Here is a 20899-nt window from a genome sequence, read left to right as displayed (position 1 = left end):
CGGGTTCCATAGGCCATAGAGTTAGGTAGTTAGTTAGTCTTCAAAGTTATTGTATCTTTCTTATGACCACAGGTGAAGGAAGTAATGTTTTATACGGGAATCCCTTCGCTCATGACAGCCACCGAGATGTCTTGTAGCGATTTCAGTTTATGATCCTTAGGTAACCTCAGCTCATGGCACTCTCGCGAAGTATGGTTTGTGTTGAAGAATCCCTTCTGCTTCAAGGCAGCCTCCACGGACTTTACGAAAGGTAGAACCCTTTTGTCCCTGTGTGACCTCCAGAGCTTATTAAGGGTTAGCGATCAATGGTCAACTGATTACTCTTTCTTTTTTGGATCCACTTTTATAGGGCCTCTTCAGGTGGCTCGTCCTTTTTCGGTTCCCATAGTGTTGATCTTCGTCTTTCTGGTCCGTGTGTCATCTGCTTGTTTATAAACAATAGCACGTGTCGTCTGTAAACATGTGTTCATGCTGTAATGTGAAAATCCTTACAATATACAAGATGAAGAAGGGCCTAAGTGCGCCTTGGAATGGCGCTTTAGTACGTAGTTGTGTCACTGTACATCGACTCAAATAGTGACTGAAACATAATACTTTTAAAATTAAAAAAGAATGGCAATATCAATCATTCTCCCCCCCCCCAAAAAAAAAAACACAATAATTTGTATTTCTATGTCATATTCTTGATAGTAAGAAGTTAGTGTTGTGCTTTAGATGTAACGCCACGTTTCCATCGTATCAACCAGACAATGGAATTTTAATCCTCAGTTTTTGAAATAAGTATTGTTTGGCTATATATCATGATTTTCTAGGAGCGTTGGTTTGAAGTTCATTTTGGAACACATGTGGATAAATAATTGATTGATTGATTCATTTTAGTTTAGCGTCCCTTTCAGCAGCGAGGCTATATGAGACGTGGACCTACTGATTAACGTGAAATCCGAACTACATGAGCTCCCGCTGGGAATCGAACCCGGGTCACCCACGCAAGGATAAATAATTGCGTTAATGATTGTGACGTTATGCTTCTTCGCGCATGCGGCTGGTACTTAACAATAATTCGTAAGTCAATATACAAATGAAAATAAAATATAAATAATCATATCGAAAGTGAACGAGTTTAATGGTTGTTTAAGGGAATATTGCGTTCATTTCTGACTTCAATATATATATATATAAATTGTGTTCTGTGGTATGCAAAATTACACTTCTTCTGCAATAAATCAGTGTCTAGTCACATTATTTTTATTTGCATGCTCCTATTTAGGATTTAGGATTTAGATTTCTGGACTTTCGGCATCTAAGGCCATTTACCCCGTCACGTTTTGAGGGATGACGTCCCTAGGCGAGCACACTATCCGGGGAAAGGGGAGGAAGAAAGCGTTCTGGGACCTATAAGTTAGGTACCACCCCGGCATTTGCCTGGTGTGAATGAGGAAAACTCAGGAAAACCTCATTCAGGGTGGCTGGCCTGAAGAAGAGTTTTATACTTTTTCGAGTGAGTGCTCCTACCAGGAATCAAACCCGGGACAGCTCGCACTACGCTAAGAGGGGGCACTACATGCTTCTATTATAATAACGTATAACATTGTAAATTAAGTAATTTGTAAACATTTTTACTGGTTGTCTCGGCACACATTATGGTTATAGTTTCAGTACGTAAAGTGAAATAAACCTTTTCTGTAGTTTCCCCTTTGGTTGCAAAATCATATTTTAACGGGACCCCATTATCTCATAAAGTAGAAGTCGCACTTCTAGAAGAGTCCCTTAATTCGGTATATTAAAAGTAACCGAGTAAAAACATGCAACATAATTATTATTGAATACTGAAAATTTAGACAAAACCGACCAATCATGACGATTTATGAATTTCGTGAACAAAAGTTTCCAGTAGCTGTTTGCCGTATAATCCTAAGGATACAATTATTTGATCAAAATTTGCTTGTAATTCTTGGATCAATTTAAGATTTATTTTGGTTACAGAAACTATTTTCTGTGCTAAAGTATCAGCTGAGTTCCTATTTATTATTGTTATTATTATTATTATTATTATTATTATTATTATTATTAATCATTATCATCAAGTCCCTCGTGGCTAGCGGTTAGTGTACGCATCTTTACTGTGGGAGACCTGTGTTCGATTCTCGGCGGGAGTTCATGTGGTTCGGATCACAAGTTAAACTGTAGGTCCACATCTCATATAGCTTCGCAGCGGAACAGGATGCTAAACTCACAAATCAAATCAAATCAAATCATCATCATAGGTATTCTGCCATTGTTAGCAGATCACTTGCCACAACTGAGAAGCTTCCATACTTCACGGTGTTCCGCTAACCTCTCCTTCTTCACGTGCGATTTTTCGATTTTGATATCGTCCATTAATTGTAGCCTCATTCTCCCTCTCTTTTGTGCCACGTCCCCTTCTGATACACTTTCTTCTTAGCTAATGTCCCAATCAACTTCTCTTCCTCTTCTCAGTAATATCTAAAACATTTCTTTTCTCCTCCACCATTTCTAACACCCTCTCATTCGATTTGCACTTGACCCAATTAATTCTCTCCATTCTTCTTCACACCCACACTTCGAAAGCTTCCAGTCTTGTTTTTAATCATTTTTGCGTAATGTCCATATTTCTGTCCCGTACAGTACAATACTTCACAAGAAGCATTTTATGAGTCTTTTTCTCAACTCTTTATTCAAGGTCCCACAAAACAAACGTTTATTCCTCTTAAAGACTTCCTTCGCCATTTCTATCCTTGCTTTTATTTCACGTTCGCACACTTCGTATCATCACTAGTAATACTATCCAGATATCGAAATCTAGTCACCTATTCTAGTTTCTCCCCTTCTATTTTTTTATATTCTACACCGACTGCTTCGTTCCAATTCCCATGTCTTTTGTCTTTCTAACATTTATTTTCATCCCACATTCCTCACAGCCCTTCCTAAAATTTTCTAACATCTTATTTACTTTCTTTTTAGATTCGGCTACAAGTGTCATATTATCTACAAATGTTATACATCTAATCATTCTACCTCCTACCGAAATGCCATTTTGATTATGTAGGCTCTTTTCTACGTCTGGCAAGATAGCCCCCCCCCCCGACTTTAGAAAATTGAAACAATGACTAGGTCATTCGTTTGTACTACGTTTGTACCGTTTGTACCATTTTCCTTAGCCCCCAGTTGACCTCTCAAGTAACCTTATAAGGAAAATGGTACAAACGAAAATATTTTCGATACAAACGGTACAAACGTAGTACAAACGAATGATCTAGTCATTGTTTCAATTTTCTAAAGTCGGGGGCTATCTTGCCATACGTTCTTTTCTACTATCTCTTCTAGACAGATATTAAATAATGTTAGCGAGAGACAGCATCACTGTCGAAATCCTTTCCCAGTTGCACTCTCCTCTGTCATTTCCTCTCCTATTCTAACGCTTACATGTTGATTCATATATAAATTTCTTACGAGTCTTTGATCTTTCCATTTCAATCCAATCTTCTTTAGGGATTTCTAGAAGGTTTCTAAAAGATTTTTCTAAAACGTTTGAGGTAAAAGTAGTGTTTGTGTCCGTAAAAGGGACTCTTATAAATATTTGCCGGGATAAAAATGTTTGTCCGTATTGTGGGGTGTCCATTATTGAGAGATGTCTGGTAACGGATGTTTCAGTAATTATGGTAGAAAGATATGAATCAGCCATGGTTTCTGGACCGTATCAAGTAGCTATTAATGTATCTAACGGTTGTAAAACGCAAAAACAATTACGCAATTCTCTTCTTATTTTCTACAGAAGTTAATAGTGATAAAGCAGAAGACAATAATAGTTTGGCTACAATATACATTTAATGACCCTCCCGCGCTGATCTAATCGTTAGTGCGTGTGTCTTTGATGCACGTGACCCCGGGTTTGATTCCCGTTGGGAGTGCACAAAAATTTAATTTTAAAATCATTCGCTTTCATTAACCATCTATCTCCTTTAGCCTGCAGAGCATAGCTGTGAGATTGTTAAACTAAAATAATAACAATAATAATATAAAGTTAAATAATTACAATTTAGAATCAATGTAACAGTTACAATATGATATGGTTCACAATTTAAAATAATGTGAGATTTAATAAATTATATTTTGCAAGCAAGATTTCAGAAAAACATAAGAGCTATGCAACATTCTCGTTTGCAATGTTAATTATTTAGAAAACAGGTTTAAAATTCAACACTTTCCATCCTACAGTATTTAGCATTTACATGGATTAGCAGACTAGCTAGAAATATTTACAACAAACAGATCAATTGATCTCCGAGAAGACCACAAATTAGCTTAATGTTTTAATTTCAAACAATATAGCTTTGAAGTGGATTCCCTTGTTTTAGACACTTATTGTACTTGTGAAATTGAACATAAACAACAGGTACATACCTGCGTAATAGTGTTCACCGCGCTCATGAAAATGATGATGCCGCATGCTGACGTCATCGTCGCCTGGCTGATGAAGCTGAGGTATCAGGTTTAACCAGACGGCCATTTTGTGTCCTCTGTAATGACTCTTCATTTTAGGTTTCAGAGCTGAAAAAATAAAATAAATTAATCTTGACAGAAGCAATATTATTTACATCTTTTAAAAAAGAATTGAATGTGATCACGACGAAAAAAAAAGCACAACTAACTAAACAATTAAATTCTCTACTGTAATAATTTTGATTGTCTGAAAATGATTGCTTTCTTAAACTTTTGTTAAAAGAATGACGAAGATTTTTTTTGTAGATATCCCACACAGTTGTATTCAACGCTCGAGGTTTCATCTATAGTTTTAAAAGAGATCAATGACGACACAAACTTTAATTTCATGGGGAGTCGGGCGGAGAGCAGAGAAAGTTTTGAGGGCATTTTTTTTTTTTTTTTGGCATATCGAAAAGGGTTTGAACCGATATTTTAAGCTGAAATGTTTACGATAAATTAGAACAGGTTTGATCTTTAGCTAAATCTTTACGGACGAACGTTTTATGATCTTTCTTTACTAGTAAGCTGAAACATTGTTTTTGAAACTATGACTTCTTTACTGAAAGTAAATATCACGTCATTTATGCACAGGTGTGAACTATTCCAGACTAAGAAGTTGCTATTTTCGTATATTCTGTTTGTGGAAACAAAATTATAGTTGGATTCACTTACGAGAATTGGAAGACCTGGGTCACATGACCGCTCAAAACCTGGGTCAATCAGTTCGATACGTTTTCTTTCTTTCTTTTTCTCTTTTTTTTTTTTTTTTTTAACCATGGTCTGGTAGCAAGACCTCAACTATGTACTAACTCTATTTTCCCTCTTCTTAAGTTATCTTGGCAACACGTCATCGTTTGAACACGTTACTTCGTGTGCTCTACAAAAGTACATAATCGTGCTCTTCCACTTCTCGAAAAGTGGAAAAATTTTCAAATTGAGTGAACTGTGCTAAAAGTGACTAATAGTTCTTATGGGAAAAGTTGCAGTAAATAAAACGACTGTTTTACCAGCTATTTCTAAAAGTAGAAAGTTATTCATGAGATGATGTTTTAACAGCCAATGCTTAGTCAAATTGCCTATTCAATAAGAAAGCTTAGTTGTGCTTTATCGCTTGTCGACGTACACAAGTAACTGAAGTTTCTCATAAAGTGCTTCATTTATCATTTAAGAAGAGAAACCAATTTAATGTTTTGCGTATTTCCATTTCTGTTCTTCGTTAAACCGTGCCAATTGCATTAGTGCAAATCTCCCAGAAGGTCTATATGATTTTACATGGCATTCAACTTCTCAAAATGTAAGCAATAATTGCATTAGCCAACATAGGAGCAAAGCAGCAGTTATAATGTATGGTATGAACGCAATGGACGATAGTTCAACTTTCATTCCATTATTATCATAGTTGGATTATTAAAGCTTGGAAACACAAGTAAGTGTCAGTCAAAGTTGCCAACCGCAGAGAACAAAATTATCTACTTTCTTGAAAATTATCGCATAGCCTATTACAAAAAATTATTGCACATGATATATCTAGAAACAAGAATAACACTACTAATAATAACAATAATATAGAATAAATATATCTGGCAATCTTCAGTTTAGAATTCCAAATCGGCGTCACTGTACTCATAATTTTTCTTAATCTTTTTTTAACACTAGTCTGAACAACAACAATATTTTACCCCTCGTAAGCGTAATTGAATTTAAAGAATGGATGTAGGATTGCCATTTATCAATTCTTAAATCGTTATTGGTTTATTTTGGGGGGAATAACTGTTAAAAACCTCAGTGTGTGTATGTTTTGTAATTATTTAATGCACATCTACAATTTATTTAAACATTCAGAAACTGCAAAAAAAAAAAAAAAAAAAAAAAAAAAGCATTATAAATTATCGTATATAGCATTAAAGCTTAAATTACCGTATATCACGATAAATTATCATATGGCTGGCAAGCCTGCTGTCAGTGAATTTTAAAAGAGCATTACAGAGAGCACTCATGGTATATTTTATTCAATGCAGAAATTAATGTAAATATTAGAAGTTAACATGTGAGCAAAATAATGACGCATTAATAAACCACTAGAGATTTCGATCCATTAATAGGGTAATGAGTTAAACATCAGTATTATTTATGTTGTTTTTAATCTCCATAAGCTAGGATAAATAAAGGTTAATTTAGTAATTACGTAATTGCATTGATGTGAATTGTATGTAGGAGACACAGCTTGAACTGGAATTAATTACAAGTTCAATAATAACATTCTTATTTTTCTTCTATAATGATCATTAATCACCTTAATTTAAAAAAGAAATCTTAGCACTGCGATTTTGTAGCGTCCTCTTGCCACGGTAGTACGTTGATTCTTATTTAGTTGTTACCATTCTAATAGCGAAATATATTTTGTCAACCCAGATGTGCTGCAAAGGTACGACGAAAGACATCCTGCATTGACTTATGTGCGAGAGTGATCAGAAAATATGGTTATAAAACCTGCAGTGAAACGTGTATATCTTATTTCATACTATCAATACAGTCAACAGATAGTACATACGATAGGTTATTTTTCGACATTGTCTTCATATTGCTTGAGGTACTTGTCGCATCGAAGGATAAGTTTGAAGATCCCCTCCTGGCAAAAATTCTGTCCTTGCTTGTGAAGCCACGTTGTCACGAACTGTTTCACCTTCTCGTCTCAAGCGAAGCGACGATCTTCTAGGTGCTTCTTCAAGTGCAAAAACGAGGGAAAGTCGCTTGGAGCGAGGTCTGGGCTGTGGGGAGGGTGATCGATGATGTCCCAGCAAAAGTGCTTCAACAGCATGGTGGTCTTCTGGGCTGTATACGGACGTACGCCATCCTGCGACATACTGACGAGACATTACAGTATCTCCGTAAACCTCCACCAGCTGCCGGCAAATTTCAGCAGCGGTTACATGTTTCGCCCAGAGAAATCGAATAATTGAGAGTCTTCTTTGTGAGACCAATTTCCTAAACGAGTCGCCATCCGTGTTTGCCTACAACTAGCGTCGTACGTGGTGGGTGGCTGAAACTCTGCATAGTTGCCAACTCCATGTATTACAATTAACACACACTCTTCATTCCTCTATTCAGGAGGAATAACTTATTGTGGTTTTGTGATAATTGGATGACTATGTAACTTCTGAGGTAAGTACAAGTTTATTATATTTTTATAAAGGCTACATCAAAGGCTACCAATTCCAGGATAATTTTATATTACTTGACTTACATTACAATACAATATGTCTGAGGAAAGTAAGGGGACAGAAGTAGCCCCTGGGAGACGTCCGCTCCTTTACTTCCTCTAGCATCGTCACTAAAAGGGATTTATCATAATTTATAGATAAAAAAGAGATATTTAAAAATAGAGAGAAATAAGGATAAAAATATAATTGTGACTTTTAAAAAATACAGGGTATCCGAAAAGTAGGACACTGCATTGATCCAGTATAACATTCTAGTCTATGGGTTTATTTGTTTCGGCTCTTTCGAGCTTAAGATGTAAGTAAAACCACATTAAGAACAAATAATAAAGAAACTCAGTCTACCTTATGGATAACAATAAGAAATATTCAATGAACTGATCAGTACGGTACTGTGTACCTACTTTTGGGCCACCCTATATACATAATACGCATGAGCGGTGCAGAAGCTTCGAAACTTAGTGAAGTCAGTTACATGGCAGAGTTGCCAGAGGTACTGGTTTTAATTAAGATTCCTTTCATATACAGTTTTTTTTTGAAAAAAGAAAATCAAAAGAATGTGCTGAACGGAATCAAATTTCATAGAAGTAGCAGTCGAGTACATACTTTAATTCCTTGCGTGGTTTAATGTATAAAAGTATTTAATGCGGGATCAAAAACTTTGCAAATGGCAAGAATACATAGCTTTCACGTTTCAAGAAGAAAAATGAATGCCAGAAATAACATTGTACCGTATATTGCATGTTGTTTTGTATATTTGAAAATTTTGCCATACAAATCACAAATATTCTCATATTTCGAACAACCCTCATGTAACCAGCGTTCACATAGAATACATTGTATCCAGTCATCTTCTCTTCTTGTTTCATTATAATTTTCGCCGCATCCAACACACTGGTTTTTATCATACTCCTCCATATCATCACTGTCAGCATATATTATGGATTGATCATCATGCTGGATGAAGATGAAGATGTGATCGGAATTCTGTTCTTCTTGTTTGTTTCTCGCCTCTTGATTTTTGTGGTCGACTTGGTGCACTTAACATCTCTCTTCCTGTTTCTCTGTAAGCTGATGTATTCCTATTGGTCAATATCTCCCACAATGTCAGTGGTTCATCTATCCCAAGAAGCAAAGGCAGGAAGGGTAGTTTACTTATTATATTTTTGGATGCGAGAAATTTCATTGTTTTCATTAGCACATTCTTTCACGATGAAATGAGGTGGCAAGAAACAAAACCGAAGAAATCTACATCAAAAAAGATGAATATTGCTTTCAATGAAACGTGGTAAAAAATATTTTGACCGTTCTGAAATAAATAATCTCATCTACTGAAGAAATGTATGGACTTCTGCTTCAGGGAAACACATAGCGTCTAGCATACATCCGCCATGACACTACACCAATATTCACTCTACATTCTGGTGAATAGTTTACCTGTTATGGCCATGGTTTGTCTCACCCAGGTGTCCATCTGTACCGGACTTACTTTATATAACATTATTATCCATACTACGTACTGTCATCTTGCTTAGGGATGCGCACGAGACGAGTCGAGACAGGATTTTCCTGACAAAATTCGAGTCGAGACACGGCTCTTCCAATATAAAAATATACATTTTTCGACTCGAGACATCACTTTTACAGCACATTTTCGAGACGAGACAGCCACAAATCTTGTCTCGTGCGCATCCCTAATCTTGCTGGTATCACAGAAAAGAGCTTAATGAGATATTTATATATATTTTAGTATCAGTTTCTTCTCAATAAGTGTCATGAATTCTCAGACAACATAACTTTTTAATTTTACATATTAATTGTTTTTTCTCAATTTTCTCAAAATCTACACATGAGCTTTTATAATCATGTATATAATCTTATTCAGGTCAATAAGGTCTAGAAATTGATATATATGTGCATTATTTTTCTACAGTTTTTTATTAAGTACTAATAACATTATAGAATTGACGTTATAGCCAATTGATTCTCTTTATGATCCGGATAAGTTTCACTCCAAAAAAGTGTCTAGGAGTCAATTTCTTGCCATGTACTCGGACGGACAAATTTCGGATAAGTGTGTAGACAGACTTACGGTTGGACAAATAAAAGTCCTTTCTCTGAAGGATATGTAAGTCAATAAAGAAGCAACTGTAGCAAATGTTTTCGTCTCATTTGGTCAAGACGTTCCTACAAGACACTGATGAGTCAATCAGTGAGAAATATTTCGATTTTATATGTTAATTAATATAGGTGAAATATCACAATCTGTATATTTCTGCAGCTTACTAGAAGGAGACACTACAAGGAATAAACTAAATAATCTTTCAGAAAACACTACGTATTTTACTATCGTGATGAGAGTACTAGCATGTATTCTGTACACAAAGCTCCATTGGCATGAGGTATTTCTTTTCAGTTTAGATTCATGGATATCTGTCGATCAGATTTTAAAGATATTTTCCCATCAACTAACTCGTCTCTTGATGAGAAAAAGCATTTACCTTTCTACGTAATGAAACATGACTCGTCGTAATTTGTTATTATTCAAATGAAATGAAACCTTTAGTTATACCTTAGACCAGGGCGCAAAATTTCACCAATCCAAAAATGATGGTCGCCAGTATCTCTCACGTACAAGTTATGAAAGGTCCTTCCCCTTCGTCTTTGGTTTGACAAAGAGACAGGCTACATTAGGGCATAAAATTTCAAAACAGATTATTAGATTCAGGATAATCAATTTTGAATTGGACAATTCATTCTACATGTTACAAAAAATCTTACCTTAAGAGTTCACGTTCTTGTAATGCTCTTCCTGCACTGAACTACCAGTTACCGATGGCAGTTTTCGGATCAAAGTCCTTAAGTGAAGGGCCATTAATGGAAATTGTCAGCAAATCATCCAGTGATCTATTGAACACTGGTCGCCAGCTATAAATGTTTAGTCGGCAATGACGACCTAGGGACAAGAAATTTTGCGCCTTGCCTTAGACTATACCAAGCGGATGATGCATTTAGGAAAATGATCATGAGATTGAATCGATGAATAAAGATAGTAGATCAGTCCGTAAATCTATATGTAGTCTACCGGAAAATCACATGACCTGGTATCCTTGGAACTCGAGCCAAGCAGTCTATCACTGAACCACAATAACCCACAGGCTTTTGAAACGAAAATAATGGGAATATTCCGGTAGTTCTAACAAGTATTATAAGAGCCCTATAGTATAGTAATTAGTATATGTCACTGTTTTAAATGAAAGCATAAAAAATAGTACATAAAGTGAGGTAATTACTAAAATAAGTGAAGTGGGTGCACTTTTGTTTTGCACTTGAAAAAGAAAGAACAAAAAACACAGGCTAATATCAACTTTTATGAGACTTGAATTACAACATTAGGACCTTCGGCGAAAAATGGTAGATCGAGAGTATGAGATACAGAATGTGGTAACAAAAAGGGTAAATGTGTGTATGTATGAGAGAGAAAGGGTAAAAAAATGAGAAAAAACTACAGAGTGTATGTGAGAGTAATGTATAGGGTAGGTTGAACGAGATAGAGAGCAACAATTCTTTAACGATCGTGTTACACATTCGTCTAGGTGTAGAAGTACCATACATTACTAGAGTGACATGGGAGTTACTTCCCAAATTCCTTCCCCAAAATAAATTGCAACCTTACTGCCATTGTCGTCACTATGGCGGAAGGAGAGAGGGAAAAAGAGAGGGACAGGAAGGGAAAGGGAAAGCTTGAATTTATAGGTCGTAAAGTGCAACGGGAAACCCAGTCGCACATAAGGCAACAACGGGTGGTGCTAAAATTTTCATAAAACTGTCTCTGAGATGAAAATTCTCATTAAACTACCTGCTACAAGACGTTGGTATAAAGTAAGCAAATGCGAAAATGATGATTCTGCATTAAAGAAAGAAAACACACACACACACACGAACATTATACTCTTATTGTATACTCTGTAGACGTGAGTGTAGCAACATATTTGCATTAGACTGGGAACTCTAAAATACGGATCCCCCCCTCTATCATATTAAAGTTTCGTAATGCTACACACTTTTCTTAAGACAGAAAATATAAAGATTAATGCTTAAAATAATCCGTGCAACAGCATCTTGAGGCCATTTCCTTTGAAAGATGATTTGATTTTAAAAACTTTTTGTTATGAGCACTAAATTCAGAAACTGCAAAGAAAAAGGCAAAGTAGAACATCTGTTATAATTTTCTTTTATTTATTTCTACAATAAAGATTAAGGTAGTTCGGCAAAATTAGTAAATATGATAGCTACGTTAAAAATTCAGATTCAGCGTTAATATTACCTCTTTCATCTACTTATTTAATAAAAAAAATATATACACTGCTATTAAAATTGTCTGTTAGAAATTGTCTTAAATAGTTTAGTGAAGGTATATATTAGGTGATTTATGAAGGTTATACTAAGTCATTATCATTTCCCTGAAGGTCTGGCTATTATAAATGCAGTGTTCTTTCGAGAGTGAAGTATTACTGGTTTAATTACTAAAGTATGAACTTTATTTATATATTCAATTTGATAAGCGATTACTAACACTAGAACTTTCTAAAGTCCAATCCTTCTCTTCGGTTCAAAAGAACATAGAATTTTCGATCCGACTTGTTCTGAACTTATCGAAATTCTAAGTGTCAATTTCAGATATTTACTAATCATTTCAAATTAATGTGAATTAGTTCGAATACCGTTTCATAAATCAATGTACCCTTTTAATTTTTTTCTGCTTTGCACATGTCATAAATTTTGGATGTCTTTCTCTCTCCCAAGGAGACATATATATTAAAAAGCTCTTATAAATGACGGAAGATATTTTATATTCCAAGATTCTACACGTGCTCTCAACACCACGTGCTGGATGTAAATACACTTCGGACGACATCTATGAAGAATACGTCATCAACCATCGGCAAGTGACAAAGATTCAAGCAGTCGGCAACATTTCTGGATAAAGGGAGTCTGAACATCGCAAAGGCATCAATCTCTACCATTGATCATCACCTCCACTCGCTAGGACGTCTGGTTTCTGAGAGCTCCTTTATCTTCACCATTCCCTTGGGCTCCTGGTCTCTGAGAGTTTCTTTTGCTAGACTCCTGATTTCTGCAAACACCTCACCATTCCCTAGGACGTCTCTGGGTTTTATCCCTTAGGGTTTTATCCCTTAGGGTTTTATCCCTCTCTCTCTCAAGAACACCTGGTCTCTGGGTTTTATCCCTCTCTCTCTCAAGAACACCTGGTCTCTGGGTTTTATCCCTCTCTCAAGAACGTCTGGTGTCTGGGTTTTTTAGAATGCCTGGTCTCTGGGAGGTACCTATTGGCCGCAAGGTAGGTAGGTAGGGGTGGTTCCTATCGCCTTAAGACACTTGGTCATTGAACTCCTACAAATTCAGCAGCAAACCACCAAGGTATCGAGAGGAACTTATACAGTATTTTATCCCGTAATACTTATTACTACTGAATATAAGAAGGAACTTTAATTATAAAAGATGATTGGAAAAGTCCGAATTCACATGTATCACTTCTAGGCGCTATTTTTTTAAAAAAATAATTTTACAGTATTATAAATTTACTATCAAAGCGTAATCAGAACTAGATCATTAATTCGTTAGTCATGCCAGACTTGTAGACATAGTCCTTTCTTGCGCAGACTTCTACATGTATTAATAATAGAATAAAACACTAAATACGTTAATAATATTAATGTAACACTTGCAACAATGTAACATCGTCTTCATCATTCACGCTATATAACGCAAATGTTATTACTATATTTAATGTTTTTTTTTTAATTTTATGTTATGATATTATTACATATTAAATATTTTTAACGCTACTGTTTCGTATAATGAACAACATACAAGACTTTTACAGTGTATGCTGTAGTTTGTAAATAGAATAAACGACAGAAAATAGATAAATGGGAAGTAGAGTAAATGACACAAAGTGTGATTAAATGATAATCTGCTTTAGGAAGAATAAAAATATATTTGATTGATTGTTTAAATACAATAAGATAATAGCTGAGTTGCGATACATGGTTTTATTATAATATAATTTCTGGCACACACACTTTTATCTGTTCAATTTATAGGTCTATAGTCTCGCGCCAAGTCATGAAGCTTGGGCTCTGAACCAATCATAGAAATATTTTGCTTGAGCTCCAACACATCGGAAAACTTCGGTACAATTCGTGGAACCGCTTCCCGAGCGCACACTTGGGGAAACGTCGAACAGCTGAAATTCACCACCAACGTTGCCAAACTTTGAAGACATAGTAAACGAGTATATAAAAAAGGCATTTAAAAATTGCCAATAATAACACTAACACAACAATAACTACTGTAACAACTATTCTAAAATGGTAACAATAGCACGATTAGTAACAACGAAAATATAACGCAACAAAAAACAATTAACAAAACCGAACTTGACGCCAATCCGACAACGCTGTACCCTCGGGAGATGTTTTCCGTGTAGCGCGAGAGAAGACACTGACAAAATTTGATGGGTGGGGGTTGACGACTGGAACACACCCTCGCGTTCTATTGAGTGGTGAAATCGGTAGATCTAGGTCAAGCTTCACGACTCGGCGCGAGTACTATAGTTCTCTCGCAAATAGTTTTCAATTCAAGCAGTTCCAGTTCTAGTTACAAGTTTCTTTTTAACTCGTTAATCAGTTCGATTGATTTTTTTAAAGTAATATTTATTTGTCTGTTTCGGCAATGGATGTTGTCTTCTTGTAACAATAAAAACTCAGAGTGCGTTATATCCTCAGTCAGATTACTCGAATAGGAAGGATATGCATTTATTTCTATACAATAAAATCACTGTTACACTATTTAGTAAGAGATCGATATTGTTCTTACCAACGTTGAGATAGAGCTGTGTTGTAGTTTCGTAAGGATCCCATGTTAGCCTGTGATACCTGGTCTTCTCTTTAACAGTACCATAGTCTGACTTTTGATTTCGAGGTTCGTTTGGGTCCCTGCACGGTGAAAAGAAAACAGTTACAAAACATCAGCTACGCTCCAAATTGTCATATTTGCACTTTGCCTAAATCTTATAACTTAAATTTTTTAACTTAATACTAAGAAACTAATAATATCTAAATATATTAAATTGCCTCAATAAATACGCGTAAAAGAGTGTACGAAAACCTATTTATTATCACTTCTTGATACAAAGAAATTACTGATTGAGTTAACCATGACAGAAATAGGTTAGATTAAAATGAAGCAATAATTAGGTCGTAGACCAACACCATAAAATGTTGAAACTTTTTGTTCTATTTTCTGTTCGATAATTCTACCTAGATATAGTTTCAAGGTCATTCATAGGAAAAACTTGTGAGACCTTAGTCTGTACATCTACAGATGGAGATCAGGGAAATGGAAACACCTGAACGAAATTGCAACTTACCAGATTAATATGGTGTCGGGCCACCTTTCGCTTTAAGAACAGCCTTGATGCGACGTGGGATGGAAGCATAGAGGTCGTGAATGGTAGCAAGTGGAATTTTACACCATTCCTCGTGCAGGGCATGCCAGTTCTGTGAGAGATGAAGGAGGTGGAAATCGTCGCCGGAGTCGTGTTTCCAAGACGAACCACAGATGTTCAATTATGTTGAGATCTGGGGATTGGGTGGGCCAGGGGAGGTGTTGAACTTCATCCCGATGTTCCTCAAACCACGCTTCAACAACCCCAGCTGTGTGAATGGGTGCATTATCATCCTGGAAGATGGCGTCATTGTCCGGGAACAACATCTGGACCATAGGATGCAAGTGGTCTCCTAAAATTGCGACATAATCGTTGGCAGTGATTCGTCCGCTAAGTGTGACCACAGGACCCAATGAAAACCATGATATGGCGGCCACAGCATCACCGAGCCGCCGCCATGTTTCACAGTTGGGTGGAGACACTGCAGATCATAAGCTTCTTTGGGCGTTCTCCACACATAAACACGGCCCGTGGTTGGGAATAGGGTGAAGGATGACTCATCCGATCATATCACACGTTTCCAGTCCTCAATGGTCCAAGTTGCATGGTCGCGGCATCATTTGCGGCGTGCGAAAACGTTATGATCCCTGATGAGCGGTTTGGCCCGTGCTACATGACCCCGTAAGTTCATGTCACGTAATTCGCGGCGGACTGTGATTGTCGAAACAGGGTGGGGGAGGTGCTGATTGAGTTCCTCCGTCACTTGCTCAGCAGTGGCACGACGGTTCTGCGTGACAATGCGCTTTAATACCCGGCGTGACCTGTCACTCATGATTTTCTTCCGAACACTGTTCCACGATGTGGTTTTCCCGTGTGTTGTGTAGGCTGTCATCACCTTCGACACTGTCCCACGCGACACACCTAACACAGTAGCCATTGCCTTCACACTCACTCCACATAACCGCGCACCAATAATTTGCCCTCTTTGAAAATCTGAGAGGTCTTCCATTTTACACTACCTCAGTCTGCTGCAGCTACTGGACACTGCTGTTCCACTGCGCCTGACGTAGTATGAGACCGACCTAACACACCACCACCAGCGGTCCAACGTTGCAGGCGCCACGACACCACTGCCAACCCATACATCTGACGTGTTGCCAACTACAGGTGTTTCCATTTTTCTGATCACCATCTGTATATTATAGTGTAGAAAAATAAAGCAAAATACGACAGAAAAGTACACAAACAATTAAATATGAGAAAATTAACACTGAAAATATCAAATTTCGAATATTTTAATTGAAAGTAGCAGCTAATTGCCAGAAGTTAATATTTCCATATGTTACAAACTTTGCAGGAATATTTCTTAACTTGATACTTCTAAGATGATGCTAATAACAATAATATAGCACTTTTGAGCTGTGAATCATAAGCTCACCGGACCAAAAAATTAATCACCCCTGAGCAGAAGCAAGGTTGTTTTCTGATGCCTCAACAGATGGCGTTGTAGAAGAGTGGCGTGACAAAATGTGCCTGGATCAGTGCTGTTTGACAATAGCAGTACCGTTGAGCTGAGAAGATGGTGTCTAGTACAGAAATAGTGCGTCAAAATGGGTAGAGTCAAGGATGTGTCGGAATGGAAAAAAGAGGCTGTTTGTTTGTGTGTGCACATGGCCATACAGGAGTAAAGTTGCTGAATTTGTAGGTGTATTGACGTACACAGTCCAACGTATCTTCAAGGAATGGTATAGTAGTGGTGGCAACAAAATGCGGCTTGAAAAGATCCTCACCCAGAGGAACCGGAGACCAGTGTCACGTTTTGTGGATGAGAATCGTTTCAAAACAAACAGAAATTAATGCAATCAGGGAATGCAGACCCATCGTACCAGAAATCTGAAAGAATGTTGCGACGACCACTTCATGGTCAAGTCGGGTACCTTGAAAGACACCTTTCCTCACAGTGACATGTAAAGTTGTCCGTCTTCAATGGACTAGACAACACCGGAATTGGACGATGGATGACCGAAGGCATGTAGTATGCTTCAATGAGTCCCAGTTTAGCCTCTTTTCCAAGGACACAAGGCGTCTACTGTTAACGGTTAAATTAGGGATTTCATCCGCAGTGTGTGCAGGATTAGTTCAGGCAGGTGGAGATTCTGTGATGTTGTGTGTGTGTGTGTGTTTTTGATTAAGTTCTTACCACGTATTGAGCTCAATCATTCAGGGGACCGTGAACATGAACCAGGATATTTCTTTGAATATTATCGGTTATAAGGTGCTCCTTTCAGTCTGCATCATCATGATCAACGCACTGTTTGTACTACCATTTTCCAAAATGACAACTGCTGCGTTCACAGGGTCGTATGTACGTGTGTATTGTAAGATCCTTTGGCACAACGGACGAAACGCCGAAATCGGGATCCTGGTCTTACTTACAGTAGTCTCCAGCGAACGGATGGAAGTGAATATTGAATACGTACAGAATCTTGTGAATTCCCTTCCTCCCGAATCGAGGCGATCATCAGGGCCAGAGGAGGTATTACTCCGTATTACAGCGGTATATCAAGGGATTTACTAACTTTTTGCTCGCTGAGCTTATGAAGTTGGTAAGTATTGATAATAATAGATAAGTCAAACGGTTCGACTGCTTTTCATTTTAGGAAAATAATTTATTATATGTCATGTAATTTGTTTCTAAAGAACTGAAATATTAACCTTTTTAAAACTCTCATTAAGTTTCTCTAATCAGGTGTTTGAAAATTAGGCTTTTATAATTCCAGACTTAAATCATCATTTCAGCTTGCAATATTAGAAATAATTTATAGAAAGAACTCTCCGTAACTTCATGGCACTTTAATCCAAATAAAACAAATTAAGACATACTGCTTTGTATTAAAGTGTTCACAATAATAGAAAATATGTCATGATAATTTTTGAGCATTTTTGAGCATACTATTAGAAGCAGTGCAATTTATATGTCAGCGTATTTCATAGGTAGTTCCAGTGTGATATTTCTTGAATATTTACTCATTAATTATATCTGTGAAACCAAGCTAAAATAATTTCTCTAAACTGAAAGCGAAGTAAAATTATATTATGTCAATGCTTACATTTTAGCTTAAAGCGTTTTTTTTTTTTTTTTAATTTTGTCTGTAGAAATATTAGTTCATAAAGCATTTAAGAGATCTAATTTAATCGGTATAGCAGGAAGATGTTCACATAAAATCCGATGGTGTCAAATTCATTTTACAAACAGGAAACGTTTTAAGTAACATGTTTACAGGATATCATAGTGTAATTGTGGTAACGTAATGACACACTGGTTTCAAAACACTTTCATAGAACACATTATATTATCTCTGTTGTTTGTAGCATTTTAAACGAGTGGAGTATGTGTGTAAACTTGGTTAAGATTTTTTTAAAGAAAGTTTTATACTTATTATCATTAGTAGTAGGTGTTGATATCAAATATATTTAGAATATAACAAGAATTCCAGAAGCATGTTACTCAAGCATGTTATCGCTTTTATATATTGTGTGATGATCTATTAATTTGTATAGACTTACGCTGGCAATATTATAGAAAATTGTCAATAGTATATATTCAAAGGCTTATCAACAAGCTAATTTTGACTTAATCCTTGTCATGGGTTAACACTTAAAAGAATCTATTCATCCCTAGGGATCATAGAAAACTAATTAAGAAATACTTATGTTCTAATATTGTTTATTTTCCTTCCTTCCAGACGTAGGATAAAGATGAAGTTCTAATTAGTTCTTATTTGTTCAGGTTTCAAGCAAGTATTTGGAACCCAAATCATGCTCGTGCCTTACATCTGAGGCTTTGTGCTCCCATGCCTAAACATCCCAAGCTAGGATTTTCTGTATTTTTCCTCTCTTGTTTCAATACTTCTTTCTTCAACATTTAGAGAAATATTTACTTCGTTCTTGGTTTGGTTGTTATATACAGGTTTCTTGTTTATAAATAGATCGTCAGTTCTAGCAAGTATTCTGAGTATACTGTATTTTTAAAACAAACATAATTTTGATATTCTTGAATAAATAAGTTATGCACTTGGCATTCCTTGTTCACTTTTTCACCACCATGAGATGTGGGCTCTTTGTATAACGTAGAATTGGAATCAGGTGTGATTCCATCAGAAGGAGCTCTAAATTATTGTGTATGGTACCCAAAAGTGGCCTCATTTGAATCGTCAATTTCCGTGGATTCTTATAACGTTCCTAAATATGCATGAGTGTACGTCTGATGAGGATCTTGGCTAGAAGATCGAAACGACATGTGTAAATGTGTTTTTACATTAAATAAGTGCAGTCTTGTTCAGCAGTGTATTTATTTTTATAAATACGTATGATATATACTATTCGGTATTAAATACTTTGATATGCATGGTTAATTGATTCATTTACATCAAATTAATACATCATTCATTAATTTGTTAAATCAAAAGTACTTTAATTGTCAGATTTGGTATTTAACTTTTAATTCCTGTTCTACAACTTTCGCTACTCCACATTTCCTCATAGGCCTTTTCGTTTGTAGATCTTTGTGGTTATTTGTGGTATTCAGATCTAAACTTCTAAACCAATTAGCGTAAGAGGATTAGTAGCAAGCCTATGAAAAGCTAATTTAATAGTGTCGCCTAGTACATTAGTAATGTTGCAGCAAACGAAAGTGGTTAATTCATTTATACACAAACACACATCATAGATACATATTACATCTATTTCTAATCATATTTTGAAACTTTTCCAAGAGATGTGGTACTGTATTTGAATTATATCCGCTTACAACAGGCATGATATGTAGCATCCGAACCACAGATTTCTGGAGTAACAGACAATATCTTGGTCTTGATGTGGGTAGTTCAAAGTTCAATTCCTGGTGGGAGTGTAGTCTCTAGTATGCTACCACTATGCAGTTTCAATATTATATTAAAATAAAATTGAAGTGTCTGAAAAAATAGACCTTCTATGTCTCCTGTCCTGTACAGAAGTTGCTTTATAAAAAGTACACATTGTAAAATTGTAATACAGAGTGTCCATAAAAGCACTATCATAATTTAAATTGGTATTAGGTCGCTTTGGATAATCGTATTTAAGTGAAATTGGTCACATTTGAAAGAAAAATTCAAATATTTTTGTGTGTATCAACAATGGGCAACAATGTTGATAATGAACGGGATCATCACAGAAAAGGTAAATTCACTCATGTTTACTTTGTGATTAGTCGACACGGGTTCATTGTTAGACATTTAACAGGCAGTTGCTGTTTCTGCTGAAGGACACATGGAAAGCTTTTATGTTTCTGTACTGTTATACCATAACGTGCTAACGTAAATTTATTTCCTTTCGTTGTATTGTGCTGTTATTAAAGAATAAGTTTTAAGGGGTTATGGAGACCCCACAAGAATGAAGTTGGTGTGTTTTGGAATATAACAGCACGTAGAGTCTTGCCGCCGAGGTCGCCTGACTTACCAGTCTGTAACTTCTTTCTATGGGGTTAAGAGACTTGGACATTACGGAAGTTAGAGAAGGAATATTTAGAGAGATTCGAAATGCGGTGTTTTAGGAAGATGGAGAAAATAACATAAACAGAGAGCAACAAACGAACATGTTTTAAAACGAATAGGAGAGAAGAGGACACTTCTAGCCAGCATCCTTCGTAGGAAGGTCAATTTGATTG

The 20899-nt window shown here is 36.2% G+C and overlaps 1 protein-coding gene across 1 annotated transcript in view; it reads right to left on the bottom strand.

Annotated features, from left to right (window-relative positions):
- LOC145693207 (neuroligin-4, X-linked-like) overlaps positions 1-20899 on the bottom strand; it is a 412215-nt gene that overhangs the window by 35751 nt on the left and 355565 nt on the right. The window contains exons 6-7 of the mRNA XM_081768991.1: positions 14625-14743; positions 4423-4569 (exon numbers count right to left, since the gene is read on the bottom strand). Coding sequence (XP_081625117.1) covers positions 4423-4569; positions 14625-14743 — 266 coding nt within the window. The remainder of the gene's footprint in view (positions 1-4422; positions 4570-14624; positions 14744-20899) is intronic.

This window comes from Thermobia domestica, chromosome 8 (assembly GCF_964235325.1).
Source record: "Thermobia domestica chromosome 8, izTheDome1.hap1.1, whole genome shotgun sequence".
Taxonomy (NCBI): Eukaryota; Metazoa; Arthropoda; class Insecta; order Zygentoma; family Lepismatidae; genus Thermobia; species Thermobia domestica.
Note: the sequence above shows the minus strand (reverse complement) of the source record. Positions and strands in the feature narration are given on the sequence as shown.